Source organism: Magnolia sinica, chromosome 2 (assembly GCF_029962835.1).
Source record: "Magnolia sinica isolate HGM2019 chromosome 2, MsV1, whole genome shotgun sequence".
Taxonomy (NCBI): Eukaryota; Viridiplantae; Streptophyta; class Magnoliopsida; order Magnoliales; family Magnoliaceae; genus Magnolia; species Magnolia sinica.
In genome coordinates, this window is record NC_080574.1 from 10,770,344 (window position 1) to 10,784,486 (window position 14,143).

General features: G+C 41.4%; 1 protein-coding gene across 1 annotated transcript; it reads right to left on the bottom strand.

Moving 5' to 3' along the window:
- Positions 1-608: 608 nt before the first annotated feature.
- Positions 609-3,944, bottom strand: LOC131234582 (uncharacterized). Its single transcript, XM_058231518.1, has 5 exons — positions 3,671-3,944; positions 2,847-2,903; positions 2,662-2,741; positions 2,002-2,204; positions 609-1,218 (listed from the first exon to the last, which is right to left on the bottom strand). The coding sequence occupies exons 1-5, from the start codon at positions 3,841-3,843 to the stop codon at positions 877-879; spliced, it is 855 nt and encodes a 284-aa protein (XP_058087501.1). The 5' UTR covers positions 3,844-3,944; the 3' UTR covers positions 609-876.
- Positions 3,945-14,143: the final 10,199 nt, after the last annotated feature.

The following is a 14,143-nucleotide window of genomic DNA, read 5'->3' on the forward strand; positions in this document are numbered from 1 at the left end:
CAAGCGGACTATAATTCTTTCAGACCATCAATGGACGCGAATTTCATATGAGAGGGTTAGGAAGCCCGTGCAACAAAAACTTCGTGGGTTCCACGGGTGATCCACTCCGTCCATATTTTGTGCCAGGTTATTTTAAGACATAAAGAAAATTCAAGCGTGCAGCAGCACAGGAGAAAGTGGGGATCGGAAGCCTACCGTTGAAACTTTCTTGGGTCCACTAAAGTTTTAGATAAGGTTCATATCTGATTTTTCCCTTCATTCTGATGAGACTCACCTTATTAACGAGTTGGATGGCATATAAATATAAACGTAATAGTGGCTCAAGAGATCCAATGGTGGGTGTCCCCATCCCGCCGTTCCCAATGGTGTGGCCACGTTGACTGTTTGATCAACCTCATTTAAGGGCACACGCCCTAAACTGATCTCATGCAAATGATGGATGGAACAGATGTCACAAACGCATCAGAGTGGCCCCACAGAGCCTTTTGTTGCCCGGGCTCCCCTGAAAATTGGCGTCCACCATCAAGGGCAATTAAATTGTGACTTGTGAGTATATGTGTGGTTCGTGGCCCATTGATCCAGACCATTGAACTTTAGAGGTCCCCACAAGTATGAAGGGAAATCAATTATTTATAGAGCATGTTACAACCTAAAACGTACAGAAACAACAAGTCCAATTAGACAAAAAAAATTAAAAATAAAATAAAATGCAACGAATGGAAAAGGAAGTTTACAAGAATAAAAAAAAGAAAATGCAGTCAATTCCACCGCGCCTAATCCAATGACTTTCACCTCTGTCTTAGGTGACGTTGACTAGTCAAAGTGCAACTTTGATCCAATCAGACCCACGTGGATTTCATATCTGTCTAACGTGTGCTAACTCGCCACTTCTTTAACGTGTACTTCCTCTTTCACGATCTGCTCCCTTTGTTCTATGAGGGGCTGGTCCACCTCTTCCTTCAATCCTTTAACGTCTACTTCCTCTTTCACGATCTGCTCCCTTCGTTCTATGAGGGGCTGGTCCACCTCTTCCTTCAATCCTTTAACGTGTACTTCCTCTTTCAGGATCTGCTCCCTTTGTTCTATGAGGGCCTGGTCCACCTCTTCCTTCAATCCAACGGTGTTTGTTTCCTTTTGGACGGCCTCACCTTCATCACCTGTGAAGGAATCTATGAGCTGCTCCACCTTTTTCTCTACTTCATCTGTCAAGTCCTCCACCTGCATTTTCCCATTTACGCTATCAATGATAAAGATTATTAGAAAAAAAATTATTGCATATATAGCCCACCCATGATGGATGTTCTGTTAGATGATCTGAATCTTCCATCTAGTGAGCCTACCAAGGATGGACATCCAACAGTAAACTTGCATTATTCTGACAGTCCTAGCGGCCGGATTCTCAGTCTTCAAAGTCATGGATGAAAACTAATATTGAACAGTACATCCAACTGGGAAAATGGGTTTGCTAGGAGTGTCCAGCCTGTGTGATTTACTCAAGGCCCATCACATGCACAGTTCAGATCATCCCACCATAAGCTTCGGTAGTACATAGCCTCCAAGGTTTTATAATTATTCTTACTTGTTTATCTATTGGAAATGTATAATGTATAAACATGTTAATTTGATGACCAAAATAGACCCTGACAAGAAATCTTTTCAATACTTGGAAAGATATAAACGGAATAAAATATCAGAAGTCCAGCAAGGAAAAGGCTATTTTAAAATAATTAGTGCAGTATATGATGATAAAAAATTGAAATGACCATTTGCAATTCAACTACCGGAATTTCAGTGCCCGCCCATATGATACCGGTCCGATCATGGTTCAATGGCTAAGAATTGTGGAAAAAGTCACCTGCTATGTCATCAAGAAGTGATCATCGCAGTTTGACAATCGGATGGTTTTTAAGACGCTTACACACTGAAATTCGGGCTTACACACTGAAATTCGGAAATCTCCTCCATCCAGTGGTTGCTTAAAAGTAATATTAGGGAGTAAACCTTGTCAATGAAGTCTTTTGCATGTTCAGCATCATCCCCCACTTCTTTGGCAGTGCTCTCAACCCACAAAGCCACACACTTCAGCGGCGTATTGTCAGGAAGACTATCTCCCACCTTATCCGCGACATTTTCCACTACCTCGGCGACATCCTCCACAGCCTCTACTACATCTTCCACCATATCCACTACTTGTTCCACCTTCCCTAAACATGCCCAAAAGACTCAGAATCTAACAGTACAATGCACCGGTCATTCTACATTAAGTATGGTGTTTACCATAGTTTGCATGCCAGGCAAGTCGACTTGGGAATTAGCTGAGTCAACCCGACCTGGTCACTGACCTAGTCACTGGGTTGGGAGGAATAGTGATGCACTGGACTTGGGCCTGGTTTCCCAAGTTAAAGTGTGACAGGGTCAGGGTGAGCCTTTAGGGGTGGGTCTGTAATTTTTAAGAGACAAATAAATTTATTTGGCCATAAAAATGGTAAAAAATCATTTCGACCCACTCGGATAACATACCAAGTCGTAAGTCGACCCAGCACCGGTGGTCGACCGATGCACCGAATCCTTTATGGCAAACTATGGTGTGTACCAAGCACAACTCCAGATATGATGCATATGTTTAGGCTTAAAAAAATGTTGCATACATATGCTTATTACCTATTATCTGTAAAAATCCACCTTTTAGCTTCAAAAGTGGTAGAACTATGGAGAGTAACGATCCCAAAATCCAACGTGCCCTGCATCAAATGCCCAATACGTTACACAAGCACAATACACTATTTTAGGCTACTCTAAGAGAGAAGACAGAAAGGAAAACAATCAAGTTGCTATGAGATTAGTACCAGCTAGGGGGATTGGGTGATGGAGGTTGTGGAGCTGCTGGGAGGCTGCTGCTGTTCCTGTATCATCAAATCAATGCATTCAAATCACACAAATTAGACATTGATAATGTGCACCATTGATCACGAAAATCAGCTAGAGATATAAAAAAAATAAAAATCAGGGTTGTTTGGTCACGACAATGAGTAAAATTTTTACCGGCCTTACTTTACCAAGAGTGATTAGTGGTTAAAAATCAAGAAAAAATGAGCTGCGTAATAAATTTGTTGATTTGATGGATGAGTGGGCCTACAAGATTTGATGGTATGTACAATGTCTACATCAAGTTGATTTACTTAATCATTACGGAAGCAGGAAGGATCTCATCATTTCTCTGATTGGTCTTTGAATTATGATCAATGATTTAAACCGTCTATTATTAAACCAGATAGACAAAAATATATAATATTTTCTCCTTAATTTTTCTCTGAAAACTCTCAATTTCGAGTAGGAATCCCCCCACTTTTTATGAGGAAGAGATTCAGATATGAGGTAGAATTTGGATGAGGGAGGAGTTATCCCATCACATCCAATTTCTCTCTTTCCCAATCGATTCCTACTATTTGAATTTGAATTTGATATTTTCAAAAAAAAAAAAAAAAAACCGAAAGAAGGATATAGAGGGAAACATGTATGGGACTCAACCGCTAATGACTGCCCATAAGTAAGCCCATATCCAATAAAATCTACACTTCCACGGTGCATGTTAGTATGAGACGTGCTCATTAAGCCCCATCCTTTAAAATGGTTGAAAAGAGGAAAAAGAAATAGTTATAAAGGAAATTACATCACTGCATGGAGTTTGCTCTGCACTTTGCCAGTTATGCGGGCCGATTGCACCCCTCGGCTCGCTACTAACCATCGGAGAGAAGAACCAATGATCCGAGCTTGAGATCTACGGCGAGAATGGAGATCGAGACTACGGGAGCTATTTGAAGGAATGGATGTCAACGTAGACATGGTACTTGAAATCTTTGTATTAAGCCCTTGGAACAGCTCAATATTCAAATCTCTCACGGTTTGGCAAGCAACCTAATCCTCTCAATCGAAATGAAACTCCGCTGATGACTGTTTGGATGCCAGAGCCTGGATATATATAAGCAATCATCCAAAGGAATCCACGTACGATTAAAGAAAACGTGTTTGGCCGAGTCATTTAATAAAATCATGTTTTTTTTTTTTTTTGCCTACGGTGATTGGTGCCTTTCGTTACATGTTTCCATGGTTTGAATTCGTACATGCGTTGTTTCCTTAGGAGTTTCTGGTGGGGACACGGATTGGGTACTACCCCACCTGTCCACATATTGTAAGGGGCAGGGGCTCTGAGGAGCCACCGTGATGCATGGGTTTGATCCACATCGTCCATCAGTTTTCCCATTTATGTTAGGATCCAAGAAGAAAAAAGATAAAGCCGATCCTAGTGTCAAGTTGACCACACAGTGCAAATTAAACTCCTACCGTTGAAAACTTCGTAGGAGAAACAGAAGTTTTGGATTAAGCTATTAACCATCACGGTGGGCCCTTGGAACGTTTCAACCATAGATGTCATTATTACTGCTATTTCTTCTGGTGTGGTCCACTAGAGTGTTGGATCTGCCTCATTTGTTGGGCTTGTAACGCGAAATGATATGGAAAATGGATGGACAGTGTGGATAAAATCCATACATCATGATGGCCCCTCAGAGCTCCTGCCCGTTCCGACTGGAGACCAGCAAGGTAGTACCCAAGCCGCGACCTTCTGATGGTACAAGCGGGGTCCTTGCTTCAGTAATCCAGACCTTCCATCTGGTGACCGCCTGCTTCGTTTTCTTTATTATTCAATGCGTGCTTTTTTTTTTTTTTACTTGTTTCTTTTATTAACCTTTGATTTGAAGGTCATTGCTTTGATAGAAAGCTGAGGGTTGTACATCAAGGATACTTCTTACCATGGTCCATCACGTTGTGTCCCATCCGATCACTGGTTTAGATGTTTTGCATATCTTCCGGTGGTGGAAGATCACATAATTCCTTAGATGATAAATGGGTTCGGTGCGGCTACCATGAACCGACCTTTGAGCATGGCCCAATTATGACTCAATCAGAACCGTCCACATTATGTTCCCATTGTGGATGGGGAATTTCACAAGAACTTCAACGGTCAGATGCCTCTAGTCTTGCGTTCGATCGACGTTCGTCAGGTGATGTTGAGAAGAAGTCAACCTCCAAAATCTAAGAGTCGAGAATGCTTATCAGCAAAGTTTAAATCATGAATCTTTTTGTTGACGGTCTGGATTGGCATACATGTCTGTAGAATGCTCAACGGGTATGACGCATACATGGGCATCATATAATGCATCATATATCATGGGCCGACTTTTATCAATGGGCCGTTCTTTGGATAAAAATTAAGGTTTAAAATTCAAAGCTAGCGTGGCTTGCAAGACGGTTTACCTTTTTTTTTGCCCCGGCAATGAGCTCATCAAGGAAAATTCATGCATGCTAGGAAGATGATAGGAAGATTCCAGAATGGTCGCCGTCGACGACGCTGACTGATCTATCCCATCTAAGCATTCGAGGTGGGGTCTTGTCTGCATCCTTCGGCTCGTTGGCAGTGGTTAATAAAGATTGCAATACTCGACTTAGCTATGACCCAGGATGCAGCGGTGTGGGTGGGACCCGGCCGTAGGCTCACCTAAATGTATTCGTTGTATATCTACACCGTTTATCTATTTCACTAAATCACTTTATTGTAACCTCTCTAAAATGAAGCATATAAAAATCTCAGGTGGACCACACCACAAGAAATAGTGGTCAATGAATACTCAACATTAAAAAATTTCTAGGGTCCACTGTTATGTTTATTTGTCATCTAACCTGTTGATAAGATCATAAAAACCTGGATGAAGGGAAACACAAATATCAGCTTGATCCAAAACGTCTGTGGCTCACAGTAATTTTAATGGTCATTAGCCACTGTTTCTTACGGTGTGGTCCACCTGATATTTATATCAGCTTCATATTTGGGCTCATGGCATAAAATGATCTGGAAAAACGGATGGACAGCATAGATATAAAATGCAGGCATCTAGGTGGGAACCACCGTCCCATCCACATGGCTGTATGGGGATCCGGGTCGGGGTCGGGGTCGGGGTGGCACCTCAGTTGCGTCCCTATCCAAAGTCTCACCTAAGTTGAGTCCTTATCCAGAAGAGAATATTTATTTCATTTTTGAAGCTATGATCATTTGAATATTTGTAAATAGACAACGTGCTTCACGAGTACAAAAGATTAAGGTCTTGAAAAATGTTCCATTAGATAAAGCTGAAAGAAAAGGAAATTTTATACAAAACTACATAAATGATACAAAATTTACAATCCAGTACCTTTTAAAAACGCTACCTTATTTTAATATATTCCAGTTTCATTCTTGGGTGGGAGTGTAAGCAAATGGGTTGACTACTTGGGTGGGCTCCACCATGATGTTTATGTAAAATCTATCTTGACCACTAGGTGCATCACCTCATCTTAGGCAAATGGCCCAAAATTCACTCTCTCACATCTGATTTAAGTATACCACGTAATCGAAATTAATGTACAAGGCAACAATAGCCCTTCAAACTGTTTTCCTTTGTATGGCTCACCTGAATCATGGATTGACTTGATTATTAGGTCCTAGGCATAAGTTTTGGTGTGGCATCTAATAATTGGAGTGGATTACATATAATCATCAAGGTAAGCCCCATAAAAATTAAGGGTGGATGTGTTTCTCCTGATGTTTTCCCTAGTGTGACCAGCCTAGATTACAAATCAGCTTGCCTTTTGGGTTCTTGGCCTAAACCAGGATTAGGCATCTGATTGCCACAGCGAATTTTGCAAACACGTGGTCATGGTGTGACAGAGTATTTAGAAAGGAAAAAAGAAAAAAAAAAAAATGAAAAAATGAAAATTGTATGTGCCAATCTTGATTTTGATGGGCCCATGATGATATTTGTGTAAGATCCACTCTGACCATCAGCCTCATATTTGGCCCGGAGACAAAAAAGAAAAGGAAAAAAACTAATAATAAAGATAACAATGATTATGGTGGGCCACACCAAATTAAGGAAAAAAGTTGAAAGAGAACACTTATTTTTACACTTCCCGTTATGATAAATATATGAAATCCACTCCAATTATCATTTTACACAATTTTATGCTTGTGGCTCATAATTCATAACCATTCATGATTCATTAGGTCCCCGCTAATGGAAATAGTTTGGAGGGTATGCATTGTCTTATACACTGTTTTTAATCATGTCGTCTAACCGAACTATAGATGGAGCAGATTTTTGAGCCTTTAGCTAATATAGGGTAGCACACACGGTGGTTAGGCAACATTACAGTGGGTCTCACCTGAGCTATTGGCCCATCTATCTGGGGTGAAAGGTGTTGAAATGATAATTATATTAATTAATGAGGTAGTTTTTTGAAAAAGGCACAGAATATAAATTTGTTATTAATTAGTTAGTTTTTCGTTTTTGTAAAATTCCAAAGAAAACATTATTCTTTCGGCCAGCATATGTGCAGTTGATTTTACAGGTATTGATGGTCAGTCAAATCATTGATCTGGGCCATCCATTACGTTCACACCACATGTAATGGGCCACGGTGAAAAGCTCATACTGATTGGAGGATGCCCGCTATCTTTTCAGTTTTAGAACTGTGACTTGCCAAGCAACTGCTCTGATCTTTATGGTTATGTCACTGATCAAAATAGTTCCTTGGAGACGTGTTATTTCAGGGAGATTATCAAATGGACTTTTGATAAGATTGTTTGACCTTTTGATCCAAATTAACCGATTTTTTAGGATGGCAATGACTCGATGGAAATGTTTCTCTAGCTTTTGCGATTATTTCACGGTGACCTATGAAAGTATGGCAAACGTAATGGACGACCCGAATCCTTGGTTTGACCATCCACATGTCTAAAAGCACCAGGCACATTAAGAGCATTATTGTGGGCAGGGCCCATGATTTTCAAGGATAAAATGGCTGTGAAAATTGACTATATGTTTACCCATAGTTGGCTATAGTTGGTTAGTCCTCCCATATGTGACTGCAAGGAGGATGACTGACTGGTTTGGATTAATTAGGTTTTTAAGGGTAATATAAAGACTACTTATTTGATGGGTCCCATTACTGAAATGCCATGAGTATAATAAGATGACTTTATGTAAGGGGACTTTGAATTTTCACCATCTAAAACACGGGTTTGGTGGAAATTAAACTTCACCAAATTTCGGCAAAACTAATGTTTTAGATGGAAAAAATTCAAGTCCCCTTACTTAAGTTAGGGGTAATTTATATTTTTGCTTTGCTATAATTGTATGGTTGAGATTAAATGTGAGGATGATGGAAAAGTTTAGGTTAATTAGGTTTTCAATGGTAGTATGAAAGTCTTTCCTATAAGGTTGAAATTCAGTTTTTTGGTTGATGAGAATTGAGAAGAAACGAGAGAGAGAGAGAGAGAGAGAGAGAGAGAGAGAGAGAGAGAGAGAGAGAGAGAGAGAGAGAGAGAGAGAGAGAGAGAGAGGTTCTTAATTTTTACTGAAATGGGGGAGTGAATGTGGCTGATTTCATCACGTTTAACATATATTAATCCAATATGTTTCTAATTATTTTCTCTTCCTGGGGAGGTTCTTAATTTTTACTGAAATGGGGGAGTGAATGTGGCTGATTTCATCACGTTTAGATAGATCGAGATGTAATCTGATGCATCTCATGGAGTTGCACGGTTTCTATTAATAACTTGAGAGGAGAACAATCAGCCACTAATTTGGAGGGATGTTACAAGATATACAAGATAGGTGAATATTGTGAGGCTAATTATAACTATGTATAATTGGAGCAAGATTATCTAAGGACACCAGAATATCTCATGGATTACGAGTTGCCTTACGGGGTGGATCCATAAGATATTTTCCAGACACCAGGATATTTCATGGATCACGAGTTGCCTTATTGTGTGAATCCATGAGATATTTTACAGGCATGCCATTTACTCTAACACCCCCCCGCAAGTGTAACGGTTCTGAAAGAACCGAGAACTTGGACTTGAGAAGAGAGAAACGGGCGGAACTTAACGATTTAGTGAGCACATCAGCAAGTTGGTCTTCAGTGGAGACGAACCGGACATTAAAGGCTCCATTGGCCACATGATCACAGACAAAATGAACATCGATATCAACATGTTTCGACCGAGTGTGACATACAGGATTGACCGATAGATAAGTTGCTCCAAGGTTATCACAAAGCACTATAGGAGTGGATAGGGGGAGTCCTAACTTACGAAGGAGAGATTGAAGCCAGAGAACTTCCGCGGTTACATTAGCAACTCCCCGGTATTCGGCCTCGGTGCTGGATCGTGCCACTGTAGATTATTTTTTTGAACTCCAGGAGATAAGATTTTTGCCAAGAAAAACACAATACCCATTAGTGGATTTTCGATCATCAATAGATCCGGCCCAGTCTGCATCAGTATAGGCTGTAAGACCTAATGTGGACTGAGAGGAGAAATAGAGACTAAGTGTAATAGTAGATTTGAGATAACAGAGAATCCTCTTGACCGAGCACCAGTGATCCTCTATAGGAGATTGCATGAACTGGGCGACCTTATTGACGGAGAAGGCAATGTCTGGTCGAGTGAAACTGAGGTATTGGAGGGCCCCAACAGTACTTCGAAAGAGGAAAGGATCAGACAAGGGAGTACCTCCAAACTTTGATAGCTTGCAGGACGTGGCCATGGGAGAGTTGACAGGCTTCACACCATCCATCTTGAGTTTGAGTAAGAGATCGTGAATATACTTTTGCTGAGATAAGAACATACCATCCGGAGTATGGTGACACTCGACTCCCAAGAAATAGTGAAGTGGGCCCAAGTCTTTTAGGGAAAACTCTAGGCCAAGATCCCTAATAAGATGATCGACCGAGTCAGAGTTATCCCCTGTGATGATGATGTCATCCACATAGATGAGAACCAGTTGGAGATTGAATCCAGACCGTCGGATAAATAGAGAAGTATCGGACTTAGATCCCACGAAGCCCATGCGAACCAAGTAACTACTGAGACGAGAGAACCAGGCTCGCGGGGCCTGTTTGAGGCCATAGATGCTGCGATGGAGTCGGCAGACATGGTTGGGCCGAGTCGGGTCAACAAACCCTGAAGGTTGTGCCATATAGACGGTCTTTGCAAGAAAGCCCTGTAGAAAAGCATTATTAACATCGAGTTGGCGCAAGGTCCATCCTTTGGACACTGCAAGGCTGCAGACAGTTTGGACGGTGGTTGGTTTGATGACAGGGCTGAACGTTTCTCCATAGTCAAGTCCCGGTTTTTGGTGAAACCCCTTGGCCACAAGACGCGCCTTGTACCTGTCCGCTGAACCATCCGGGTTATGTTTTAACTTGAAGACCCACTTGCAACCAACGAGGTTCATATCATGATGGTAGGGAACAAGAGACCAGGTACCATTTTGGAGTAGAGCATTAATCTCGATGTCCATGGCCTGACGCTATCAAAGATCGCAGTTTGCTTGTGTGAAACAGGTGGGTTCGACGGGCGAGGTGTGCAGATCATTCATGAGACAAGTGGGCAGTGGGTAACGGGTGGCAAGCCAAACTTTAGGTGTTCTTGTGTTATCCTAAGTCCTGGTGACCATTGGATGATTTCGGATGAGAGGTGGACTAGTAGGAACCATAGGGGATGGAGATACCGAGGAGGGAGTAGTATTAGAAGGGGGATCAGGAGATGAAGTGGATGAACTAGTGATAGAAGGATTAGGGAGGGACTGGTGCGAAGGTGGAGGAGAGACACAGGGATCTACTGGACCAATAGAGGGCACCGGTATAACAGACAGAAAGGAGTCTGGGACAGGCAGGGGACCAATGGAAATTGGAATTGGTGATTGGGACGCGGATAGTGGAGAAGAGAGGTTAGGCGTGAGGCCAAGGAATGGGAAGGTGCATTCATCAAAGACAACATCCTGGGAGATGTACACATGCCCAGTGGGGATATGTAAGCACTGGTAACCTTTGTGGGATGCGGAGTACCCTAAGAAGACACATTGCACAGAGCGGAAGTCAAATTTATGTGGATTGTAGGGGCGAAGATGAGGGTAGCAAGCACAGCTAAACACCCTCAAGGAGAGGTAATTAGGTGATTTCTGAAATAATTTTTGGAAAGGGGAAAGGTTGTGTAGGACCATGGTTGGCATTCGGTTGATAAGGAAAAATGCAGTTTGAAAAGCATATGGCCAATAAGAGAAAGGTACATGGGACCGAGCGAGGAGGGTCAAGCCAGTCTCAACGAGATGGCGATGCTTCCGTTCCACAGTTCCATTTTGGGCACTAGTGTGTGGGCAGGAAACACGATGAATAATACCATGAGAAGAAAGAAATGATTTAAATTTTAGGAATTCACCACCACTATCGGTCTGCAGGACCTTTATTGAATGACCTAAGAATTTTTCAATATAATTTTTGAAAGTGACAAAAACTGAAAAAGTCTCGCTTTTATTCATTAATGGGTAAAGCCAAACATATTTGCTGTAGTGATCAACAAAGCTAACGTAGTAGCGATGACCACTTACAGAAGGTACATGAGATGGACCCCAGAGATCTGAATGAATAAGTTCTAAAGGAGTAGTAGCAACCGAAGATGAAGAGGAAAAAGGTAAACGATGGCTCTTCCCTTGCTGACAGGCAGCACAAACCGAAGGACCCCCACGATCAGGAAGAGAGGGAAGCTTATGTTGAGAGAGTAGACTGGAGACAATGCGACTAGTGGGATGACCAAGGCGCTCGTGCCATACTGAGGAAGAGACACGTTCACCAAGAAGAGCCTGAGGAGAAGCAGCAAGACTCTTGTCCCCCAGAGAGAAGGCATATAGACCGTTCTTAAGGTGTCCTCGCAGCAGAGTTTTCCGGGTGGAGAGATCCTTGACAAGACAAAAGTCAGGATGAAATTCAAGTAAGACTTTATTATCAGCAGTGAAACGACTAACAGAGAGAAGATTCTTAGTGATATTGGGAACGAACAAGAGGTTATGTAACGCAAAGGAGGAAGATGGAGAACTCAGAATAGAATAACCAGTAGAATGGATAGGCAGACCTGTCCCGTTACCCATGCGAATCTTGTCAGGGCCATGATACTCAGTCGGAATTGTCAGGTTCGCCATATCAGCAGTCAAGTGATGTGTAGCACCAGAGTCAACATACCAGTTAGGATCAGAGGAGCTACTGCTACCGACCGAGTGCATGAGAGCAGTCGGGTTGGAAGGCGGGGTGGCTTCATCATAGCGGTTGTAGCAGTGGTTGGCATAATGGCCGAACCGGTTGCAGATCTGGCACTGCGGGCGACCACCAGCTGTCTGATGTTGGGGGCCACCTGAGGTCGGATGTAGAGAGGAGTACCGACCACGCCCACGACCGTGTTCCCGACCCCGTCCTCGACCATGCCCACGGAAGGAAGACGAAGGCGAGGCGGAGAAGAACCTCGAAGTCCGTGAAGCAGTGTGAACTGCAGGTGCAGGAGAGATGAGGCCGGTAGACTCAGGGTTGGGGAGGGTGCGCCCACGATGTATCTCCTGACTGAGCATGAGGCCGATCAATTCTTCAGAGGAAATAGGGTCGACTCGTGTGTTGACAGAGGTGACGAACGAGTCATATTCAGGAGACAGGCCACTGAGGAGGGTGGACACGAGGTCGGAGTCGGTGACGGGATTTGCCACGGCAGCGAGGTTGTCCACAATAGACTTGACAGACTGGATGTATTCAGACATAGGTGTAGCACCCATTTTGACAGTGTGTAACTGATACTTGAGTTGCTGTACGCGAGCTCGGGCATAGCCTGCATCTGGTAACGCTCTACCAGGATCGACATTTCTTCCAGGGAGGGCCCCTAGGATCGACCATGCATTATGCAATGCAATGAATGAGGGATGATATGTAAATGCATATTTTTCATATTTGGCATAGTTGTCTCGATTAAAATATTCACATATAAATTTATTGTACAATTATCATATCAAAATATTCAAACCAGTAAATCAATCAAACAATCACAATGATTTATTTTAATTTTAATGAATTATGAGACAAGTTGGGTTACTCACCTGAGTTTGGTAGTATTGACTCTGCAATGTAATTAGGTTGATTTGAATTCCAGGGTCCTATCAATTATATCAACGATATTATTATTCATTTATTTGTATTACATGGTGGGGTCCACCTTTGATTAACATTCTAAGTGGCCAAATCTAAAATAATCAAATAATTAAAATTATATGTTTATGTAAATTTAATTATCAAGATTTAGATTTTCTTTTTAAGATCCTGAAATTGAATGTCAAATAATTAATTGGGATGGCCCACCGGATGATTGAATCATCCAAATTCTTAAGGTATTATCATGTTTTGCCTCTACACATTAGATGGATGGTGTAGATCTAACCACAGATACACCGATGACCTATCTCGACTTTCTACGCCAAGTGATACCAACACTTGCGCAAAAATCTAAGATTCCTTTATAAAATACTTTTAGATCTGACTAATGTGACCTATCTGATTGTTAGATTGATCTAAAAATTATGGCCCTTGTATATTTTGGCCTTAAGGATCATATGATCCGTACAGATCTATCTTAGCACAATCAGATTCCATCCATTTAATTTATTCCTAAAATATTACTAATTAGACCGAAATCATAAAAACATCACTTTATTAAAATTGACTCTACACACCTATACAATGATGGTGTGGATGATCCACGCCATCCATTGTATAGATCAAGAAGAAATTAACAACATAATAAAAAGTTAAAAAGATCTAACGATTAGAACTTACCTGATCGAGCCTTCTTAGAATTTCCTCTTCCTTTTATTTTAGGGCTTTCTATCTCCTTTTTTTTAATGTAGAAACTATCGAGCCTTCTTAAAATTTCCTCTTCCTTTTACTTTAGGGTTTCCTATCTCCTTTTTTTTAATGCAATGATATTTAATAAAAAATTTATTATTACTACTTCAAGAATCGATCCCTAAACCTCTCTCTCAATTAAGAATTTCGCTACCAACTCAACTATTGACTTGTTTTTATTTTTTATTTAAAAATAAAATCTTTAAATATTTAATTTAGTTTTTTTATAATGTACCAAAATTTAAAGTTGTTACACAAACCTTCTGTCTTCTGTTTTCCACCTCTCGAGGGTCTCTTTTTATAATTATATTAATTAATGAGGTAGTTTTTT

Coding starts and splice junctions, on each gene's coding strand:
- LOC131234582 (XM_058231518.1), bottom strand. CDS start 3,843: ATGTCTACGTTGACATCCATTCCTTCAAATAGCTCCCGTAGTCTCGAT. Junction 2,742..2,846: donor TCACCCAATCCCCCTAGCTG/GTACTAATCTCA, acceptor CATTTGATGCAG/GGCACGTTGGATTTTGGGAT. Junction 2,205..2,661: donor TGGATTTTTACAGATAATAG/GTAATAAGCATA, acceptor GGGCATGTTTAG/GGAAGGTGGAACAAGTAGTG.